This window comes from Heterodontus francisci, chromosome 9, assembly GCF_036365525.1.
Source record: "Heterodontus francisci isolate sHetFra1 chromosome 9, sHetFra1.hap1, whole genome shotgun sequence".
Taxonomy (NCBI): domain Eukaryota; kingdom Metazoa; phylum Chordata; class Chondrichthyes; order Heterodontiformes; family Heterodontidae; genus Heterodontus; species Heterodontus francisci.
The window spans coordinates 46,609,688-46,630,490 of NC_090379.1; the positions used below are offsets into that span (position 1 = coordinate 46,609,688).

At 42.5% G+C, this 20,803-nt stretch overlaps 1 protein-coding gene and 1 non-coding gene across 2 annotated transcripts in view; both read left to right on the forward strand.

The window, feature by feature from the left end:
- The first annotated feature begins 2,195 nt into the window (after positions 1–2,195).
- On the forward strand, positions 2,196–2,268 carry trnak-cuu (transfer RNA lysine (anticodon CUU)). The gene has a single exon. It is a non-coding gene; the product is annotated as a tRNA-Lys (tRNA).
- Positions 2,269–2,709: 441 nt separating this feature from the next.
- Positions 2,710–20,803, forward strand: part of znf839 (zinc finger protein 839) — a 58,306-nt gene continuing 40,212 nt past the window's right edge. Inside the window, exons 1-3 of the mRNA XM_068038957.1 lie at positions 2,710–4,003; positions 9,836–10,771; positions 16,898–17,029. Of these exons, the coding sequence (XP_067895058.1) occupies positions 2,927–4,003; positions 9,836–10,771; positions 16,898–17,029 (2,145 nt within the window). The 5' untranslated portion in view covers positions 2,710–2,926. The remainder of the gene's footprint in view (positions 4,004–9,835; positions 10,772–16,897; positions 17,030–20,803) is intronic.

The window sequence follows — 20,803 nt, forward strand, 5'->3', positions numbered from 1 at the left end:
GTCTTGGTCTGTCTCCCGTCCTCCACTTTCTGTAATCCTCAACTCATCCACAATTCTGCTGACCAGGTGCAAGCCCTGCTCACTCTCACTCTGTACGCATTTTTGTGAAGAACCTCTCTTTATTCTCTCTCAATTTACAAGCGCTGCATGCCCCATATGGTTGTGAGTGTGCATGACCTCCTCTCATTCCTGTGCCAGTGATGCTCTGGTACTGACTACAATGAAGCATGTAAGGATGTTTTTCCTTCTCCCTTGGCAACACCACCGATATCAGGAATCCAGTGAAGTAGAGCATTAAATAGTGTTCCCTATGTCGTTGTAGAGGTCACTGTCCTCAGATAAAGAATATTGTGCTTTACTGATTGAGCTTTGTAGATACTGAGTAAAATATGCCTATTTAATGTGCTCTTTTTTACTTGGAACAGATGTGACAGAAATTTGAAAACAGCACTAGAGACTTTTGCATCCGGAAGAAATTCTTACTGCCATTAATGTATTCTTCTGTTTCCTCATATATGTATCAAATAATCTTTTCCAAAATGTAGTATTCCTATAAATCAAACATATGGATTGAAATCAAATCACAAGTGGCAAATTAACAAATTATGCTACTTACATAACTTCTAGTGAAAAATAAAATCTCAATTTATCTTTACTATAATGTACTTTCTTTAAAAAGAGTATAGATTTAATGGACCTCAATGCAGTATGTGGTACTATAGTGCTAAAATCTGTATTAGAAATAATTTATTGATCCTTTCATTAATTAGATTACATTGTGGTTTTCCAAGTGCAACAAACTTATGGCATTTGTGACGGTTAAGTACACTAACTCATACATTCAGAAATCCCAAATTATACAAAAAAATGCTGTAAATATTGAGCGTATTCCAGCCCCTGGGAAGAGAAGCAAAATCATGGAATCATAGAAACTGACAGCATCAAAGGAGGCCATTTGGCCCATTGTGTCTGTGCCAGCTCTTTGGAAGAGTCACTTTCCTCGTTCCACTCCCTCTCCTTTACCCTGTAGCCCTGCGAATATTTTTTCTTCAGATAATTATCTAATTCTCTTTTGAAAGCCACAATTGAATCTGCCTCCACTACACTATCAGGCAGTGCATTCAGATACTAAACATGCGCTGCATAAAAACATTTTTCCTTAAGACACCATTGCTTCTTTTGCCAAACATCTTAAATCAATGTTCTCTTGTTCTCAACCCTTCTGCCAACGGGAACAGTTTCTCCCTATTCAATCTGTTCAGACCCCTCAGATTATGAACGCCTCTATCAAATTTCCTCTTAATTTTCTTTACTCCAAGGAGAACAGACCCAGCTTCTCCAACCTATCAACGTAATTGAAGTTCCTTATCCTGGAACCATTCTCATAAATCTTTTCTGCATCCTGTCTAGAGCCCTCACATCCTTCCTAAAGTATGGTGCCCAGAACTGGAAACACTACTCCAGTTGAGGCTGAACCAGGGTTTTATACAGGTTTATCAAAACTTACTTGCTTTTGTACTCCGTGCCCCTATTTATAAAGCCCAGGTTCCAATGTGCTATCAACCGCCTTCTCAACCTGCCCTGCAACTTTCAATAATTTGTGCACATGTATCCACAGGTCCCTCTGCTCCTGCGCCTGTTATAGAGTTATACCTTACAATTTATATTGCCTCTCCTCATTGTGTCACTTCACACTTCTCTGCATTAAATTTTGTCGACCACTTGTCCGCCCATTCCACCAGCCTGTCTACGTCCTCTTGAAGTCTATCACCATCCTCCTCACAGTTCACAAGACTTCCAAGTTTTGTGTCATCTGCAAATTTTGAAATTGTGCTATGTCACCCAAGTCTGTGTCATTAATATGTATCAAGAAAAGCAGAGTTCCTAACACTAAGCCCTGGGGATCCCCAGTATATACCTTCCTTCAATTAGAAACGACAGTTCGCAACTACTCAATGACAACTCCTCTGTTACTCAGCTAACTTTGTATCCATACTCATGTGCTTCATGTGGACTGAACTGGAATTTTGAACATTGATGAATTTCTACTTTTGAAAATAAAAATTGGTGTGAAATGTCTCCAGAACTTCTTGTCATCACAGAGTGCAAATCCTTTGATTTGCTAAAAATTTTAGATTTCAACAACCATTGTGGATTTACATTTTAATGAGTTAATGTGAGCAGATTTTCACAGCGCCCGGCTAGCTCAGTCGGTAGAGCATGAGACTCTTAATCTCAGGGTCGTGGGTTCGAGCCCCACGTTGGGCGGTATCTTTTCATAATTTCAGTTTGCTAAGATTTTATTACTTTCATTGTATATTTTGTTGTTGTGCTGAATTGCAAAGGTTTAATGTACCGGTGACGCGCGTTTAAATTACATTTTTTCGCGAAATTTTTGTCCTTTCACAGTCATCATTTTTCACCGGTTTTAAAACAAAGTATGGGCCAAGCGGCCTCTTCCTGTGCCTTAAACTTTGTATGATTCTATGAAAATGTGCTGGCCTGTTTTAATGTTTAATAACAGGCCGGGGGACACAGCTATTTTAGCTTTTACTGCAGACTGACATATCTGGGCTCCTGCATCCACCCGCAATGCCGCTCCGCTTGTGCTTTCTGCTTCCCCTCCAGCAAACGCGAAACCTGACGTCACCAGCCGCGTTCTTTTTAAGTTTTGCCGGCACCCGTACTCTGGCTTTCCGTCATCTTGTGTCGAGGCCCGTGACGTCTGCATAACCACGGCTTTTTTTGTGGAAGGGGATTAATCTTTTCCGCGCTGCTTTCACCGATTTTTTCGATTTAAGTCGCTATTTTTGGGTTGTTTTTTCCTACTTCAGTCTCGGCACCGGCTTCGGGGTGAAAAAAAGCTCGATTGAGAAATTAGTGTTGGCGTTCCCGACTCCCTCTGCCTGAGAACAGGGACGCCAACATGGCGGACGAGGAGGAGAGCAGGCTGACAACAGAGGAGGGGACTGCTCCCCAGCAGCAACATGGCACCAAGCACTTTGAGACTCTGGGACATCAGGACCCTGCGGCGGATAGTGGCTGCAAGCAGTTCGAGGTCCACTCATGCCAGGTGCTGTCAGAATATGTGCAGGTAGCGGTGGAGGAAGGGGCGACTCAGGCGGTCAGCACTTTACCCGATGATGGGGACGGCCTCCTGGGTGCCAGCGGGATCATGAATTCCTTGGCGGTGGCATCTCCAGTTCCCGGCACCATGGCAGCGGTGAGTGCGGCTGACTTCACAGTGGCGCCGGAGGAGCTGGAGAGTATCTCCATCGAGTCCACCCCCAATACCATTATTTATGTACAGCCTGATGGCACTTTCGTTGAGGGCACGGGACTGACCCCCGAGGAACAGCAACAACTGGTCGAGCAGTTAGCAAAGCAACAGGGACTGGTAGAAGTAAGCGAAAGCGAAGCGGCTCAAATGTTTGGTAGTCATCATCATCAGCAGCAACAACATGCTCAGTTTGTACAACATGTGGGCCTGACAGATGAACTACAGCAAGTTATCGCTCATGTTACGAAGTCTCAGCAACATGCGACGCAATTCAATAAAACCAACGCTGTGCAATTGAACTCCGAACCTACTGAAAATCAAATTCTCCAGAAGAGCAGTTTGGTATCATGTGTTCCTTCAGAAACACGGGGGCTTTCCACGGATCAACATCAGATGTTACAAGTGCCTGAGTGCAATGCTATGATGCAGCAGGTTCATCCGAGTCAGGTTGTCCAAAGGATTGATTCATGCAACCCTTCTCAAGTTCAGCAAATAAATATTTCCACACTACCTTCTCCAGTGAACCGGCATAGTCAGCCTAAGATCCCAACGGCAGTTTCACAGCAGCAGGCCGTTTTTACTCAGCCGTTGACAATTATTCACAATGCAGCGCGACAGTTGCAAAATGTTGCTCATCAGGCTGTCCTTCAGCAGAATCTACAACAAAGCATTGCACGCGTACAGCAAAAGATGGCCCCATTGCGAGTAACACCCTCAAAGCAGGTACTGGTATTTTAGGTACCTTAACTGTGATTTCTTGAAATGAACATAGATAAAAGCTGAAAATAACGTTTTATTCAATGTATACAAGTGCTATTTATAATCTAGTTCTGCACTTCTAAATGATTAGCGTATACTATGAAATTTGTCAAGATGTCAAGTCAGGGTCCAACCCGATGTCTCCACTCCCACAATCTTGCTCGACTTTTACTATTTGTCCTTTTTCTTTGAAAATGAAAGCTGTTACAAGGCTAAAAAGGCACAGTGCTGGCATGATTATTAGGTGCAAATCCAAAGTATGCAATTTTTCCATAACTCTAGGCCTGGATGCTTTTGAAATTCATTGAAAGCTCCCATAATAGAAGTGCAATCATTTAACCTACTGCTGCTAATCCATTAGAAGATATACCAGGCTAACTTTGCAGAAGTTCACACTAGACTAAATCAGATGTAAGTTATTCAATGCACCTTAATATTTCTCTTCAGTTATGGGTTCATACGAGTACTAAAAAAAAACTTTAGGGCTAAGAGGAAACCACAATTGCTGAGAACTTGCAATAAAAGCTAAAAATGCACAAGGAGTCAACCAGCGTATGAAGATAGATCTGTTTCGTATAACTTCATCAGATCTAGCTAGTTCTGATCAGTTATGAGGAACTTGGTTGCAATAATCAAAACTACTACCACAATGCTTGTTGTGAATTTGACCGTCTCCCTTGGCACTTAGTGGCATAAGCATCACTGAATCCTCCACCATCGACATCCTGCGGGGGGCTCACCATTAACCAGAAACTTAACTGGACCGGCTATGTAAATACTGTGGCTACAAGAGCAGGTCAGCGGCTGGGAATTCTCTGGCAAGTATCTCACCTCCTAACTCCCCAAAGCCTGTCCACCATCTACAAGACAGAAATCAGGAGTGAGATGGAATACTCTCCACCTTGCCTGGATGAGTGCTGCTCCAATAACACTCGAGGCTCAACACCATCCAGGCCAAACAGCCCAATTGTTTAGCACCTTAAACACTCACTCCCTCTGCCACTGGTGCGCAGTTGCTGCAGTGTGTGCCATCTACAAAGATGCTTTGCAGGAACTCTCCAAGGCACCTTCGACAGACCTTCCAAACCTACAGCCTGTACTAAAGGCCTGCTCGGGTCTGCAAATGAAACCCGACTTAAGCCCGACAAAGCCATATCCAACACGGCCCAGGTCCTTTCACTTTTTTCCCACGCCTGACCCGACCACAGGAATAAAGTTGCTTATATTAAAGAGGTTGTGCTCTACCTTGGATGGAATTGCTCACTGCAGACTAGTGCAAAGTGTTTCCTGCCTTGACGTCTGGCCCGGCTCGTCCTGAGCCCGAATGCCAGACCCGGTAGAGTGACCTGAACCCGACACATGTCGTTGGATCCAGTTGGGTTCAGGTCGGGTAGCCATGCTCTAGCCTCTACCACATAGAAGGACAAGGGCGCCAGACGCATGGGAACACCACCTGCAAGTCACGCACCACGATTTGGAAATGTATTGCTGCTCCTTCACTGTTGCTGTGTCAGGCTCCTGGAACCACCCCCCCCCCCCCCCCCCAGTTGGTTGTACTTACACCACGTATATTGCAGCAATTCAAGAAGGCAGCTCAACGCCACCTTCTTGAGGGCAATTGGGAATGGGCAATATATGGTGGTCTTGCCAGCGATGCTCATATCCCATAAATGAATTAAATTGGTTGGGTCATTGTGAAGAGCTTCACACCAGAGCTAGTCCTAATGTGAACTTTTGTAAAGTTAACTGAGTATCCAGTTGATCAGTAGCCGTAGTTTTGATTTGTTGCACTGTATTATTCTTTCTGACAACATAGTGTACGCAACATGGCTTGTGGAGACTCAAAGCTGAATTGGTTATATTTTTATCACATTTGTATCATCAATGCAGTACTTTTTCATTTTGGATGAGTGATAAGAATTTGTAGTATAAATGTGGAATCGGGCCTGACCTGATTGTATAGCACACCTGCAGTGCATTTTGTGTTTATCCATACGTATGCATTTTTGGCCCTACAACCATTTACATTACAACTTAATCATTGAAAAGTGAAATGATTTCACATCAACACTGTACAGCTTTATATTTCATTGACCTCAGAGTTTCATGAATTCAAGATCTGAAGCTTCATTTTAGTAAATAGTCTTATTGCAGCAGTTATAACAGGCCTACATTATTAGATAGAGTTTGCAGTTCAAATTAACTGGACACCTAGATGAAAATTCAGGGTTTCAGAAAATTTATTGTAACTTTTATGCCAAACGTTATAAAACATATGCGGGCAATCACAAGAAGGGTTACTCTAGCGTAAGTATTCTTTGGAAAACTCATCTGAAGAGTAATATGTTTGCATAACATTGAACCATGTATAAGAAGTATTTTGATCATTTTTTTTAAGGAGCTGTACTTTTTTACCCAACATGTGTGATTACCTTTAGGAGAGAAAGGGTGATGCTTGCAGTTTTAGTATAACTTCCATTCATTGGTGTACCAATATAATGCATGCTTGACCCCATCCCTGTTTCTGTTCATTTGCTTCAGAAGCAGATCCAACTGAAAAGAGCTTTTTTTTTTCTAGAGTTGCATTCAATATATGGGTTAGATTGCTGGCATGTGGAAAAGCAACTTTAAAGTAGAGTCACATTAATGTAATGCAAGTGACCACATGACATTATAGACCTCAGTAGGTAACAAGTTAGATGTTGTCAATTTTGAAAACTTTCAAGCCTTGTATCAAACTGTTGCAACACATTTGATTCAGCATGAATGTTCTTCCAGTCATCAAATTGCAACTTTTACAGTTTGTGCTATGCAGATTTTTAAATATATATTGGCTGTCTATTTATGACAGAAGTTACAGAATTGTGGAGCCAAGCAAGCTGAAATTAGCATGAAAATGGGCATGAAAAATTCAATTCAATTTAGAAAAATGGTTCATAAGTTAATTAAAATGAAGTTGTAATTAATATTTCCAGTGATATATTTTATTTTCATTTCATATTACATAATATTCCAGGGCACCTTTAGAGAACATGATCAAAATTGTGCAATGTATATCTATAATTAAAAAGTTTAATCTTATATGCAGCCACAGACTTGTTTTAAAATGTGCAATAGATTGTTTTGTCTTTGTCTTCCTTCAGATGCGTAACATAATTTTTGCTGCTGAAACATGGGCTATGTTGGGAGAGCAAGAGTGCTGCTTTGTAACTTTATTGAACCAATTCAGGTTGAGCATTTATATAGTGAACTCAAAGTTAATTTTTGTTTGATTTTGAAATGTGCCTGTTTCAGCTTTTCTTCATCAAGTTGAAATGTATGAGATTGTGAAACTGGTGGTGAAAATATGCACGTTTTCTGAAGTATGATTTTACCTAACCTTTACATTCTATTTTGTAATATTGCTTTTGATTTCATTTTCCCACGAGTCCAGGATGTTTTTTTTACTTCTCCCTACTCCAACCTCTTATTCAGCCTGGACAGCTGCACAGTTGTGCCAATCAAGCTGCAAAATGTTCAGAAGAACTTAAAATTATTTAGATTTTTGTATGAAGTGAGATAACCTCCTAAATTATATGCTGGTTTCCATGTTGCAAACAAAGGATTGTGGAGGTGATGTTGAGTTTAAAATTGCAACCAACTGCACGGTACTCTAAAATTGAGCTTTAACGCATGAAATTCATGCTGCATTAATAATCACTTCAGTGTAAGCTTCAAAGTATAATCATTTCAAAATACGCTTTCCATCTTGGCCCTTGAATACTCAATTTTTAAAAAGTTTTAAAATACCTCCTGTCCAGCGAATGTTCTTGTTTATTCATTTTTTAATGTTACAGTGCAAATCTAACTTTTATTTTCTCAGCAAGTACTCAAGACTGATGTAACAAAATTTAAAAAAAGTTTTAATCACTGGTGTGACGTGGGTGGTTCCCACTGTTTATTTCCCCACCTGACTGCAGCAAATGTATTTGTATTAGAGTTCAGCCCCTTGGTGTTTTGTTTTTCAAATAAACAGACAGTGACAGTTATTTTGTAGGTTTTAAAAATAGGAAATCAATTGTTTGTTGATCAATACACCTTATACCAAGATTGTCGCAACCATATCACTCGCGTGCATACACACACACACACATAGAGAAGGGAAAAAGAAAGGTAACTTTTAGTAGGAGAAAGGTTACGATAAACCTGTTGAATTCACTTGGAAATCAAATTCCCGATGGATGCAGGCCTGAGATGATTGTAGATTTCTCTCTTGATTGAAGGTTCAATTGAAGATGACAGGTTGCTCCTAGTTCTCACTGCTGTATAATGTAGATGTCCTATTCTGCAGCAGGGTATGTGCTTTCTGGCTTGGCTGCAATGCAAGCTGTTAGGATGTTGCTTTTCTCTCTCTCTTTCGCTCTCTCTCTTTCACTCGCTCGCTGCCTCCTTTTTATAAGGTAAAGCTGCTATCTCTCGCCACCTCTTAGGAGGTGCTCTGGTTTCTTTCCCATGGTGATCACACAATGATCCAGGATGTGGCTACTGCAAATCTCCTCTGTTTCTGGAATGTTTTAGGTTAGGTATAGGATGGGCTCACTTGACACCTCTTAGCTTTGAAGATTTGCCCTTTGTCTTCGTCATAGCTAAAATACACAAAAGGCCAATCCCTTTTTTCTTCAGTGGCCATTTTGGACCATTGTTCACTTTTCAAAATAAAGGATTTTTTTTAAAGACGAAGTCCATTTTTTGTAACTCTTCAGAGTTAATCCATAATTGTTGTATCATCAGAATTCTGGTGTGCGTGACAATTTTTTCTCCTCCTCTCCTGAAGGCATCAACACCATCTGGTACCTTACCCATGTGACTATTCTTATGACTTAGATAGCAAATGTTAGTGGGCTATTTGACTTCAGAGGGCATCCATGTAGTGCAGTTCCAACAGTAGTTGCTGGATAGTGATCAGGTGTGGGAACCTGACTGCCACGTATTTAATTTACTTTTTTTCTTCTCATAGATGGGCTGGGGTCAATTGTTGCTCCACCTACAAATATCCCAGGTGGCTCAGCTAAGTCAGTGCAGACAAGGGATCAAATCTAGAACCTTCCTCGTCGATGCAGCTTAGTGACTCACTGCCTTAACAGCTGAATCATAGGCGAACCCAATCCATACTTTTTATGCTTTAATGTTTCATAGGATTGTAAATTATGCATTTGAATAAAACAATTGGAAATATATACCAAATATTGATATCATGTACTGAAATATTCTAAGTTCTGTTTTGAAAAGGGCTTTTAATATTAGACAGCTAAATTTAATCCAAAACTGTAATGGTTGTGAATAGTAATGTTTTAATTCCCCACCAGTTTTTTCTCTCTTCCTCTCTTGCTCACTATTGAACTCCAAGTGGCCATTGTTTGTATGCAGGCCTTAACACAAAGTCTTGGATTTTTCACCGGTAGAGCTGATGGGTGGGGTGGGGTGGTGGTGAGCGAAGGTGGGAGGTGTCTCATCCAAATCCTCTTCTGTTCTCATCCACCATCCACAGGCACACTTCTAGCAGAGGTCATTTGATGGCAGTTAGCAGCGGGAACCTTGACTGATTTTGCCCTCTAACACGAGGTATCTGATGCCAATTGTAACATTTTATTCCCGCTCTTTAAGTGCTTTGGGATATTTTGTTATGTAAGAGTTCTATATAAATACAAATTGTTGTACCCTGACTGAAATAAGCTGACTCAGCTACTCACTGAATAAATGAGCTGTAGTTGTGAACTTTAAGCTAGTGAATGCTAAGTTGTCTCTATTTTCTTGCAGCATCAACTAGAAGCTGTCCAAGTTCATATACAGACAGTCCAGTCGCAGGAGGAAAAGGATAGGCCTATGCCGCCTCTAGCAGTAGTGCAGCCCAAAACAGCGGCATCTGGTCAGCTGGCTAACCAAAGGACCACTGTTTCAGGAGGAGTTAATATTTCTGGACCTCAGATCATTAGAATCCAGCCAATTTCTACATCTGGACCACAGCAATATATTTTGCATAGCTCTTCTGAACCTCCAATTCAGCTACTTGTTCAGCGCCAGCCTCCTCCACTTGCACCAGTAAACTCCATTCGTGTGATTCCTGGAGTGAGCATCAGTGGGCATTCTGGCAATTTAACTAATACTGTAACTAGCAGTATATCTGCCATCACAACAACTGTAGCAAATTCAGTTTCCTTCAGCCATGCCAAGAAGCACGAAGCTAGTGATAAATCAAAGGAGAAAAAACCTGTCAAGATTAAAACTCGATCTGGTCGAATATCGCGACCTCCAAAATATAAAGTTAAAGACTACAAGTTTATAAAAACTGAAGATTTGGCAGAGGGCCATCAGTCGGACTCCGATGACTATTCTGAATACAGTTTTGAAGAAGAAGATGTAAAAACAAAAGTGGATGATTCGAGCCTTTCAATGCCTTGCTCTTTCAAACCCAAAAAGTTTAAATGTGACACTTGTGAAAAGTCCTACATTGGAAGGGGAGGATTAGCCCGGCATTATAGACTCAACCCATCTCATGGACAGCTGGCTTCTGTCTGTGAGGAACAGGGGACTTCTGTGAACAAATCCAATGGCAATGTGATTGTTGGGGACAGTGGAGGCGGTGGTGATAGAAATGGCAAAGTAGCTCCTGGACTCGAGATATCAGCTACACATACTGACACTACATCCATAATGGTGGGGAGCACAGCCCCATCTTCCCAAGACTTCCAACAGGTGTGTAATGAAACACAGCATTCAGATTTTTTTCTTCTCTCTCCTGAAGGTGATGTGCTAGAGTATGGTTCCAGGGTAGTGGCAGTGCTCTGGATACCTTGCTCAAGTGGCCATTCTTTTATGTGTGTGTGTTGAGACTGGGTATGATGGAGGGGCATCATAGCAGATTCACTCTTTGCCCTGTGGCTATCTTTCTGTTTTTCCCCCTCCTCCTTGCAACTGGACCCACATACTTTTCAATAATCCGTAGAAGGCAGTGTGACCTTTTAAACATTTTCATCCATCCTTGCACTAGGCCACTGAGGCCAATGTAATATCCCTATCACCATCAGACTGACTTAATTAACAGATTAGTGATTGAACTTAGGACCTTCCTGGTCTGTGTGGCCAAGTACAACACCATGCAATGCATTTATTGATTGAGATATTGACAGTAAGCATTAATTTTCAAAACTGTTGGCACTGACAAGTGGAATGCAACATGAAAGGTACATACTGTTAAGAATAATAGCTCAAGAATCTAAATTCTGGTAGTTTTAGGTATTTGTAATTATTGATTTTTGAGTGAATATTGTTTCAAAGCAGTGTCACTTTTTGTGGTTCTGTGATGTTTGCTCAGTATTTCAATGTTTTTCTTAATGCTGCTTTGTCAGTGCTTGTGGCAAAAACAGTTAACTCTTGAACAATCATTTTAAACAGTTGTACTGGAGGAGACATGGATAATGTAATCTCCATGAAATGCTGATAGTGTAATTCTGTTGAATGACATTGAAAAACGATGCTCTAAAGGTTTAAATTATCACAAGTGTTCAGGAAAGATGCATTTTATTTCTGGTTCTGTAAGTGGTTTCATATTTATAGCTAAGGTATGGAATTCCTTGTAGATGTCACATAAAAAAGACAGATTTCTATTTCTCGACATTATTCAGCACCCCTGCCTGCTGACCACGGAGGCAACGGAGGAATCCATAGTTGATTGTTCTCTCAGCCGATGTCCGGTGGATGTTCTGCAAAAAATATAAAGGGGAGAAAAGAAAACCAATGCACTTACTAAAGAATAGGATTTTAAAAAAGGAGCATTTATTATTTTGTTTGAAGTTAACAAAACTAGCCTTTGTTAGAAGCAATTGCAGTTTAAAACCTATTTGGAAGAATATTTCAAATGTGGAGAATAAGCGAGATGACAAAGTAAATTGTAATCACAGATTTCATAAACTACCAGCCTCAGGAGCAAATAAATTATATGCTGCAGTTCCATTCAATTTTATTTTTCATTTAGTAACTTATATAAGTAGTTTGTTTTGTATTGTGCGCTTACTGGGTTTAAAATTTTAAATATTCCTCTATTCTGAAATTGGATTTTGCAGAGGCAGATATTTGCAGGCTTGTAGTTGAGAGAAAGAAATAATAGATAATCAGATTGCATGTAGTAACAGTTTAAATTCTGACAGTAACAGTAGTCTGTGTTCGTACGTTTCTAGCTGTGCAAGTGAATGTTAATATTTGAGGCCCAGCTGCTGAAATGCCACCCCAGGGTAGGTCTGTTTCTGGTATCTAAGGAGCTTTTGAAGTGGAAATATATGCTAACCTTCTGCCCCAAAAATAAATTCCTGCTCAGCTTGATTAAAATGCAATCAAATGCATACTGCTTTCGATACTTCAGTCAATACTTCCCCCAAGTAATTTATAACTGCACTTTCGAGCTCTCAGTTGTCTAGCCTTTGGCTCTCCATTTGCCACGATTCTTGAGCTGTTGATCTGCTCAATCACTCCCTCACATGCACCTTTGATGCCTATGTCCCCAGTGAAGCCTTTACTCCCCCTTTCTTATAAGATTCATGAACAACAGCTCCCGAAGTGCCCATCTTCACCACAACTCCAAGGGCTGAATTTTTGGCCCTCGGGCAGGAACAGAGGTGGACAGGGACCGCAAATATTGGTGCCCGCTGACATTTTGGTTTTTGCGGAGGAGGATTTGGGGCCGGCTGAGCTACCCGCTCCATGAAGCAGGTAGCCGGTAAGGTTCGTTAAGAGCCTTCCTAAGGCCAATCACAGGAGGTCAATTTTCCAGTCAGCCTCCAGTTTCCCACATTGGTGGGGGCTAGTTGAGGTGCCTGGAGGCAGGCAGCGGGCTGGGGTCCTTAGCTCCAGGCAGGGCCAGAGCTTCTCCCTCCCCCCCCCCCCACCCCCTGCCTGCCTGGATATGAGAGCAGGCACTGGACACCTTAGAGTCATGGAGAGATGCAGCACCGAAACAGGCCCTCTGGCCCACCGAGTCGGCACCGGCCATCAACCACCCATTTATACTGATCCTACCTTAATCCCATTTTTCCCTTGTCACATCCCCACCTTCCATCAATTCTCCTACCACCTACCTACTCTAGGGGCAATTTTTTTTTATTACAATGGCCAATTTACCAATCAACCCGCAAGTCTTTGGCATGTGGGAGAAAACCGGAACATCCGGAGGAAACCCATGCGGTCACAGGGAGAACTTGCAAACTCTGCAGAGTCAGTACCCAGAACTGAACCTGGGTCGCTGGAGCTGTGAGGCTGCGGTGCTAGCCACTGCGCCACTGTGCCGTCCTTGAGGGATTCCGCTGCACCCCCCACCCCACTTACCCCAAAACCCCCCTGGACCGTGGTGGCGGTGGCTTGGCTGCAAGAACCATTTTTTAAAGTTTTAAAAAAAGTTGATGAGAGGGTACAACCATGTTGAAGTGCCCTCTCTGTTACTTACCTGCATCACAGTCTGCTGCTCCTCTCGGACTGGCAGGCCTCTGTTGGGCCCTCCAGCTTTGGGAGCCCACCCACCACCATTAAATGTATAGAGAGCCTGTTTCCACGCCAATTAAGGGGACACCTCCGTGAAAATCCCACCCCGGGGTAGGTTTTGGACCCGGAAACAGTCCCAACTTCTGTTTCCAGCCTATGGAGGGAAAATTCAGACCCGTGGTTCAGTCTCTCAAATTATGATTCCACCCCTGCCACAGTACAGAAAAGACCCTAACCTGGGTTGCAAATGACAGCCTCTGTGACGGTGGTGCATTAGACCTCCTCAACCACTCTGCAGCCATTGACGTGATCAACCACATCATCCTCTTCCACTGCCTCTATTCTGTGTCGAGCTCAGTGTGACTATTCTCGCTTGTTTCAATTCTTATTTATGTGATCATAGCTAGAGTATCTCCGCCAGTGACTTCCCTTCCAACCAAGGATATACCCTTGGCTCCTTCCTCTTCTTGGACTACTTGGCTACATCATTCACAGGCATTGGGTCAACTATGCTAACAAAATCAGCTCTCGCTTTCTCTCTCTCTCTCTCCACAATTGTTTAACATTCAGTCTTGGTTGAGTTCCCCAGCTAAGCATGCTAAGACTGAAATCATTGCATTCAACCCAATCACAAATTCCATTCTCTTGCCACTGATTCCATCTACCCCGTCCACTGTCGTTGGGTTAAACCAGATTGTTCCAACCTCATCCTCCTATTCTGACCTAAATTGGTTCCCTGACATCTCAAACTTAAAACTCTAATGCTTATTATTAAATCCCTTATAGACTTGCCTGGCCGAATTCTCCGTTCTTTTGACTCTTGTCTCTTCTGCATTCCCCTCCTGTCTTCACTACCGCTGGCACCAATGTTACCTTTAAAATTTAGTTGTTGTGCGCAGCTTTTTTTTTTCCCAGTGTGCAGTCCCTTTACATTTTGTGGGTGGTCTTGCATACGTGTTGTTTTTCACAGAATAAGGCCTGCATGGCAATTCTCAGCCTACTGTACAGAAGTGCAGCTTAGCGAGAACATTGATTGGCACCTGTGCTTTTAACCCCATCCTCTGATTTCTTCCCTCTTCTCCTTTGAGCCCCCGCTAAAATCCACCTCTTTAACCAAGCTATTGGTCACCCATCCGAATAACCTTTTCTTTGCTTTGATCATTTTCTCTCAAATCTATTAAAGCACCTTGGGCTATTATTTTCTGCATTAAAAATGCTATTTAATTGCAAATTGTTGTTGAATGATCTCCATTTATTGAAAGAAAAGCCCGACCAAGTAGTGTTCAAATCCAAAACAAAACTAACTTTGTGATTGCTTTACATTTAATATACAAAACATAATTTCCCCCTTTTTTATTCCATTTATGGGATGTGGGCGTCGCTGGCTAGGCCAGCATTTATTGCCCATCCCTAATTGCCCTTGAAAGTGGTGGTGAGCTGACTTCTTGAGCCCCTGCAGTCCATGTGGTGTAAGTACACCCACAATGCTGTTAGGAAGGGAGTTCCAGAATTTTGACCCATAGTGAAGGATTGGCGATATAGTTCCAAGTCAGGATGTGTGGCTTGGAGGGGAACATGCAGGTTGTGGTGGTCCCATACATCTGCTGCCCTTGTCCTTCTAGTTGGTAGAGGTCATGGATTTGGAAGGTGCTGTCTAAGGAGCCTTGTTGCATTGCTGCAGTGAATTTTGTAGATGGTACACACTGCTGCCATTGTGTGTTGGTGGTGGATGGAGTGAATGTCTGTCTGTGGATGGGGTGTCTGTCAATTGGGCTGCTTTGTCCTGGATGGTGTCGAGCTTCTTGAGTGTTGTTGGAGCCGCACCCATCCAGGCAAGTGGAGAGTATTCCATCACACTCCTGACTTGTGCTTTGTAGATGGTGGACAGACTTTGGGGAGTCAGGAGATGAGTTATTCGCACAGGATTCCCAGCCTCTGACCTGCTTATCTGGCTACTCCAGTTCAGTTTCTAGTCAATGGTAACCCACAGGATGTTGTTAGTGGGGGGCTTCAGTGATCGTAGTGCCACTGAATGTCAAGGGGATATGGATAGATTTTCTCTTCTTGCAGATGGTCATTGCCCAGCACTTGTGTGGCACAAATGTTACTTGCCACTTATCAGCCCAAGCCTGGATATTGTCCAGGTCTTGCTACATTTCTGCACAGACTGCTTCAGTATCTGAGGAGTCACGAATGGTGCTGAACATTGTGCAATCATCAGTGAACAGCTCCACTTCTGACCTTATGATTGAAGGAAGGTCATTGATGAAGCAGCTGAAGATATTTGGGCCTAGGACACTACCCTGAGGAACTCCTGCAGTGACGGCCTGGAGCTGAGATGATTGACCTCCAATAACCACTACCATCTTCTTTTGTACTAGCTATGACTCCAACCTAAGGAGAGTTTTCCCCCTGATTCCCATTGACTTCAGCTTTGCTAGGGCTCCTTGATGCCATAGTCGATCAAATGCTGCCTTGCTGTCAAGGGCTGTCAATCTCACATCTTGAGTTCAGCTCTTTTGTCCATGTTTGAACCAAGGCTGTAATGAGTTCAGGAGCTGAGTGGCCTTGGCAGAACCCAAACTAAGCGTCACTGAGCAGGTTATTGCTAAGCAAGTGTCGCTTGATAGCACTGTCGACGACACCTTCCATTAATTTACTGATGATCGAGAGTTGACCGCTAGGGTGGTAATTTGCCTGTGTTTACACTACTTGCTATTTTACTTTTCTTTGTGCCAATTCAAAAATTTTATTTTGGTAAGAGGGTAGCAGGAAAGAAAAGATATATTCATAGATGTATTTAATGAGTCCAGTATGCAGTTTATGTCCACTTTATTGTTTTATTTCCCAGTATGATTTTATTATGATGTCACTTTTATTACTTGGCTATAATATTCCTTGCCCTTGTGTATTTTTGACTGTAATTTATAGTGTTTCTAAGATTTAATTCAAAGATTGCTTTCAAGATGTTGAATATGGAGTTCCATTGTGTTGTGAGAAGGATTGAATAGGTATGAGTGTTGTATAACTTACTCTGATGTAGAATATATTCTATATTTAGGATGCTTTGGAGGAAGAGTATACTGCATCCTGCATTTATTTACATGTAATCTGCTTTTGGCTTTACACTGATTTGTATAAATGTATTTAAGTTGGTTATTTATTGACCCAAGTATAACACTTATTGACAAACTATTTCATTATTCATCTCTCTATACTTTATCTGTTTGCCTTTGTACCCCATAACTGTATTATACTTTATTTAGAATTGGAATTAGCCATACTCATATTGGAAAATAATTGATTCGGGGTAAATTGAGGTAAAATACACAAGTTTTATTTCTCTTCTAGACTGAAAAGGTTACGTTAGCACGACATTTCCCTGGACGCCGACGAACTGTACGTCGTGGCCGACCTCCAAAACACCACAACAATACTTATCATCAAGAGCAGGTCATGAAAAGGAAAGCAAGGCTAAAAGAGGTATTAGGTTTTTCTACATGTGGCTTGGATAAATTTAGGTGCAGATTTTAAAACTAGATTGGACCTAAAATGTACTTATTTCAAAATGTTTAATTATTCCTTGAAACTTGAGTATGATGCACACCTTTTCTTAAAATTCTTCAGAACATTGTGTTATATGTAAAGTGGTCTTATTATCTCCATTCCACCAGACATATGGAACATAGTTTGGAGTTGAAGAGTGGGGAGGTGAGAGAAGAGAGGAAGAGAAGAGTGGGGTTAGGGGAGTTGCAGAAGACCGTGGAGGGGAAATTAGAGAAAGGGGAAGAGAAGTGAAAGGGTCGGGGAGAAGCTGGAGGAACAGGAAGGAGAGAAAAGAGAAGGGTGGAAAGAATGAGAGGCGAGAGGAGGAGGTGCAAGAGAGGGAAGATAGGGGTAGGGAGTCAGAGAGGGAGGAATGGGTGGTAGAGCTGGGAAGAGTGAAAGGGGGAGAGTGGCGATGAGGAGGGGTGTGGAGAAAGCCTGAGCAGGGTTGTGGGAATGGGGTGTGGGGGTGTTGGGCAGATGGGTCTGAGCTTGACCTTTAACTCAGTGGTGTGGTGGGTGATGGGCTCCTAAATGTGCTGCAGCAGGGGAGGGTGTGGTGGGTCAGAGAAAAGGAGAAACAGAGGAAGAGAAGGAGGGTGATGGAGAGAGAAAAGATGAGGAGATAAGGGATGGGGCTTCTGTATTTGAGATTTGCTTCAGCTGAGTGGGTGGGGTGGGGGTACGGTATAAATTTCATCAGGCAGGTTAACTGTTTGCCTGAGCATGGATGGTGTGCCTATGATTTGTTTCATTCAGGGGTTTTGGGGAGATGGGGCTGGTGGAGGCGGGGTAGGTGGTCAGAATTCGATTCCTGAATTGGCATGGGATTTCAGTGGAGACGAAAGGGACGTGGCAGCCACTGATTTTAGTCACATGGGGAGGGGATTGAGGACTTAGCAGTTGCTAATTTTAGTCTCCTAGGGGAGTGGGGACATGCTTGCCATTGAATTTACTTTTAGCGGGGTGGGGGTGGTGGGACATGCTGACCATTGGAAGAATGTGGGCATGCTGAACACCAGTTTGCATTTCAGAGCTGGGTGCCTGTGATAGGTTTGCACCACTTCCTGTTTCAGCAACTATGAGAGATTCAACGTAAGCAACAATTTGCATTTATAAATCACCTTTAGCTTGGTAGAATGTCCTAAGGTCGCAGGAGTATCATCAGACAAAATTTGACACCAAGCCACATGAGATACTAGGACAGAGGACCAAAAGCTTGGGTCAACAATATATGTTTTAAGGAGTATCTTAAAGGAGGAGAGAAAGGTAGAGAGGCACAGAGATTTATGGAGGGAATTCCAGAACTTGGAGACTGAAAGCATGGCTGCAATGCTGGAGCAATTAAATTAAGGAATGTGTCAGAGGCTAGAATTGGAGGAGCACAGCAATCTTGCAGGGTTGTAGGAGGTTAGAGATGGGGAGGAGTGAGGCCATGATTTGAAAACCAGGATGAGAATTTTTGAGGCCATGATTTGAAAACAAGGATGAGAATTTTAAAGGTAAGGCGTTGTTGCACCAGGAGCCAGTGTAGGTCATGGAGCACAGGGGTGATGGGTGAATGGGACTTGGTGCAAGTTAGGATACAGAGAACCGAGCTTTGGATGAGCTCGGGTTTATGGAGCATTGAAGATGGGAAACCGGCCAGCAGAGCATTGAAATAACCAAGTCGAGAGGTAACAAATGCATAGATGAGGGTTACGAGGGCTTTAGCAGCAGATGAGCTGCAGTCTTCCTTGCCAGTGGCCTACTTTTGTCAAGGCTGTCCTGCTTTCCTTCACAATCGGTGATATAGCTTATAAGCTCATGAGCATTTGTTTTCACTGTTTTGTTAAATTTATTAGTCGATGCTGCAGACACCAGAGAGGCATTGTATTCTTTCAGAAGTACTGCTTCATTCCCTAATCCAGATATGGCAATATCATCAAATTATTTTACAAGGCAGTATTCGATTGTGTTCCTTCTTGCTCCTATTGACTTTTTCAATCTTAAAATGTTCTTCATACTTTTTTTTTTAAGTGTCCCTCAGTTTTCTAATGAAACTTTCCAGGTTTTTTCCAATTTGTTTCCAAAGATGGGATTCCAATCTTTCCGTGACATTTCCCATAACATTAGGTTATGTAACGTTATATTTGCCACGCCGACTATAGGTGCAATACCTTTGCAGTGTTATGAGTTTTAGTTTAGGAGTTTTTCAACAAAGTATGGTAGTGTTACAGGGAGTATTTGTGTCATTTACTGGAAGTGTCTGCTGGAAGCAAGATTTCTACTACGTTAATGATCGATTATTTCTTAGCAGTTTTTCTCCCCAATACCCCAAATGTTTACCAAATACCCAAATGTTTGTTTCAATATGTTACCTGGATTTTAAACATGGGGTAAAAGTCAGGCTGATACTATTTTGACACGGGGTGGAGGGGGGTGCTTGGTGTTGGGCGGAGGTGCCACCAGCTTTTGGTACATATATATTCGTTCATGTATATGAACTTGGGGCATTTGAATTCCAACAGCTGCCTTTACGATTGGAAGTTTTCATGGAGCTAACTATCTGTATCACAAAAATCATGTTTCAGTATTTTTCGTATGTAATAGCACATAATATCTTCATATATAATTGACTTATGATATAATAACATGACCAAGCATGTTTATAAAAAGAATACTTCTTTGGCCTCCTTGTCTCGAGAGACAATGGGTGGGGGTGGTCAGTGGTGTGTGGAGCAGCGACTGGAGTGGCTATAAAGGCCAATTCTAGAGTGACAGGCTCTTCCACAGGTGCTGCAGAAAAATTTGTTTGTCGGGGCTGTTACACAGTTGGCTCTCTCCTTGCGCCTCTGTCTTTTTTCCTGCCAACTGCTAAGTCTCTTCGACTTGCCACACTTTAGCCCCGCCTTTATGGCTGCCCGCCAGCTCGGGCGAGCACTGGCAACTGACTCCCACGACTTGTGATCAATGTCACAGGACTTCATGTCGCGTTTGCAGACGTCTTTAAAGCGGAGACATGGACGGCCGGTGGGTCTGATACCAGTGGCGAGCTCGCTGTACAATGTACTTTGGGGATCCTGCCATCTTCCATGCGGCTCACATGGCCAAGCTATCTCAAGCGCCGCTGACTCAATAGTGTGTATAAGCTGGGGATGTTGGCCGCCTCGAGGACTTCTGTGTTGGAGATACGGTCCTGCCACCTGATGCCAAGTATTCTCCGGAGGCAGCGAAGATGGAATGAATTGAGACGTCGCTCTTGGCTGACATACGTTGTCCAGGCCTCGCTGCCTTAGAGCAAGGTACTGAGGACACAGGCTTGATACACTCTGACTTGTGTTCCGTGTCAAGAATAACATAGAATATACAACACAGAAAAAGGCCACTCACGCAACCAGTCTGCGCCAGCGTTATACTCCACTTGAGCCTCCTCCCCTTTTTCCCTCATCTAACTCCATCAGCATTAACCTGCCATTCAACTCTCCCATATGCTTATCTAGCTTCCCCTTAAATGCAGCTATAATATTTGTCTCACTCACTCTCTGTGTTGAGTTCCACATTCTCAGCGCTCTGAGAAAATACATTTCTCCTGAAGTCCCTGTTTGATTTCTTGCTGGCTATTTTGCATTGATGGCCTCTTAGTTTTGGTCTTCCCCACAAATGAAAGTGTCTGCTCCTTTTACAATTTTAAAAACCTTTTTTGATTCTCTCTTTTTATCTTTTTAAGGG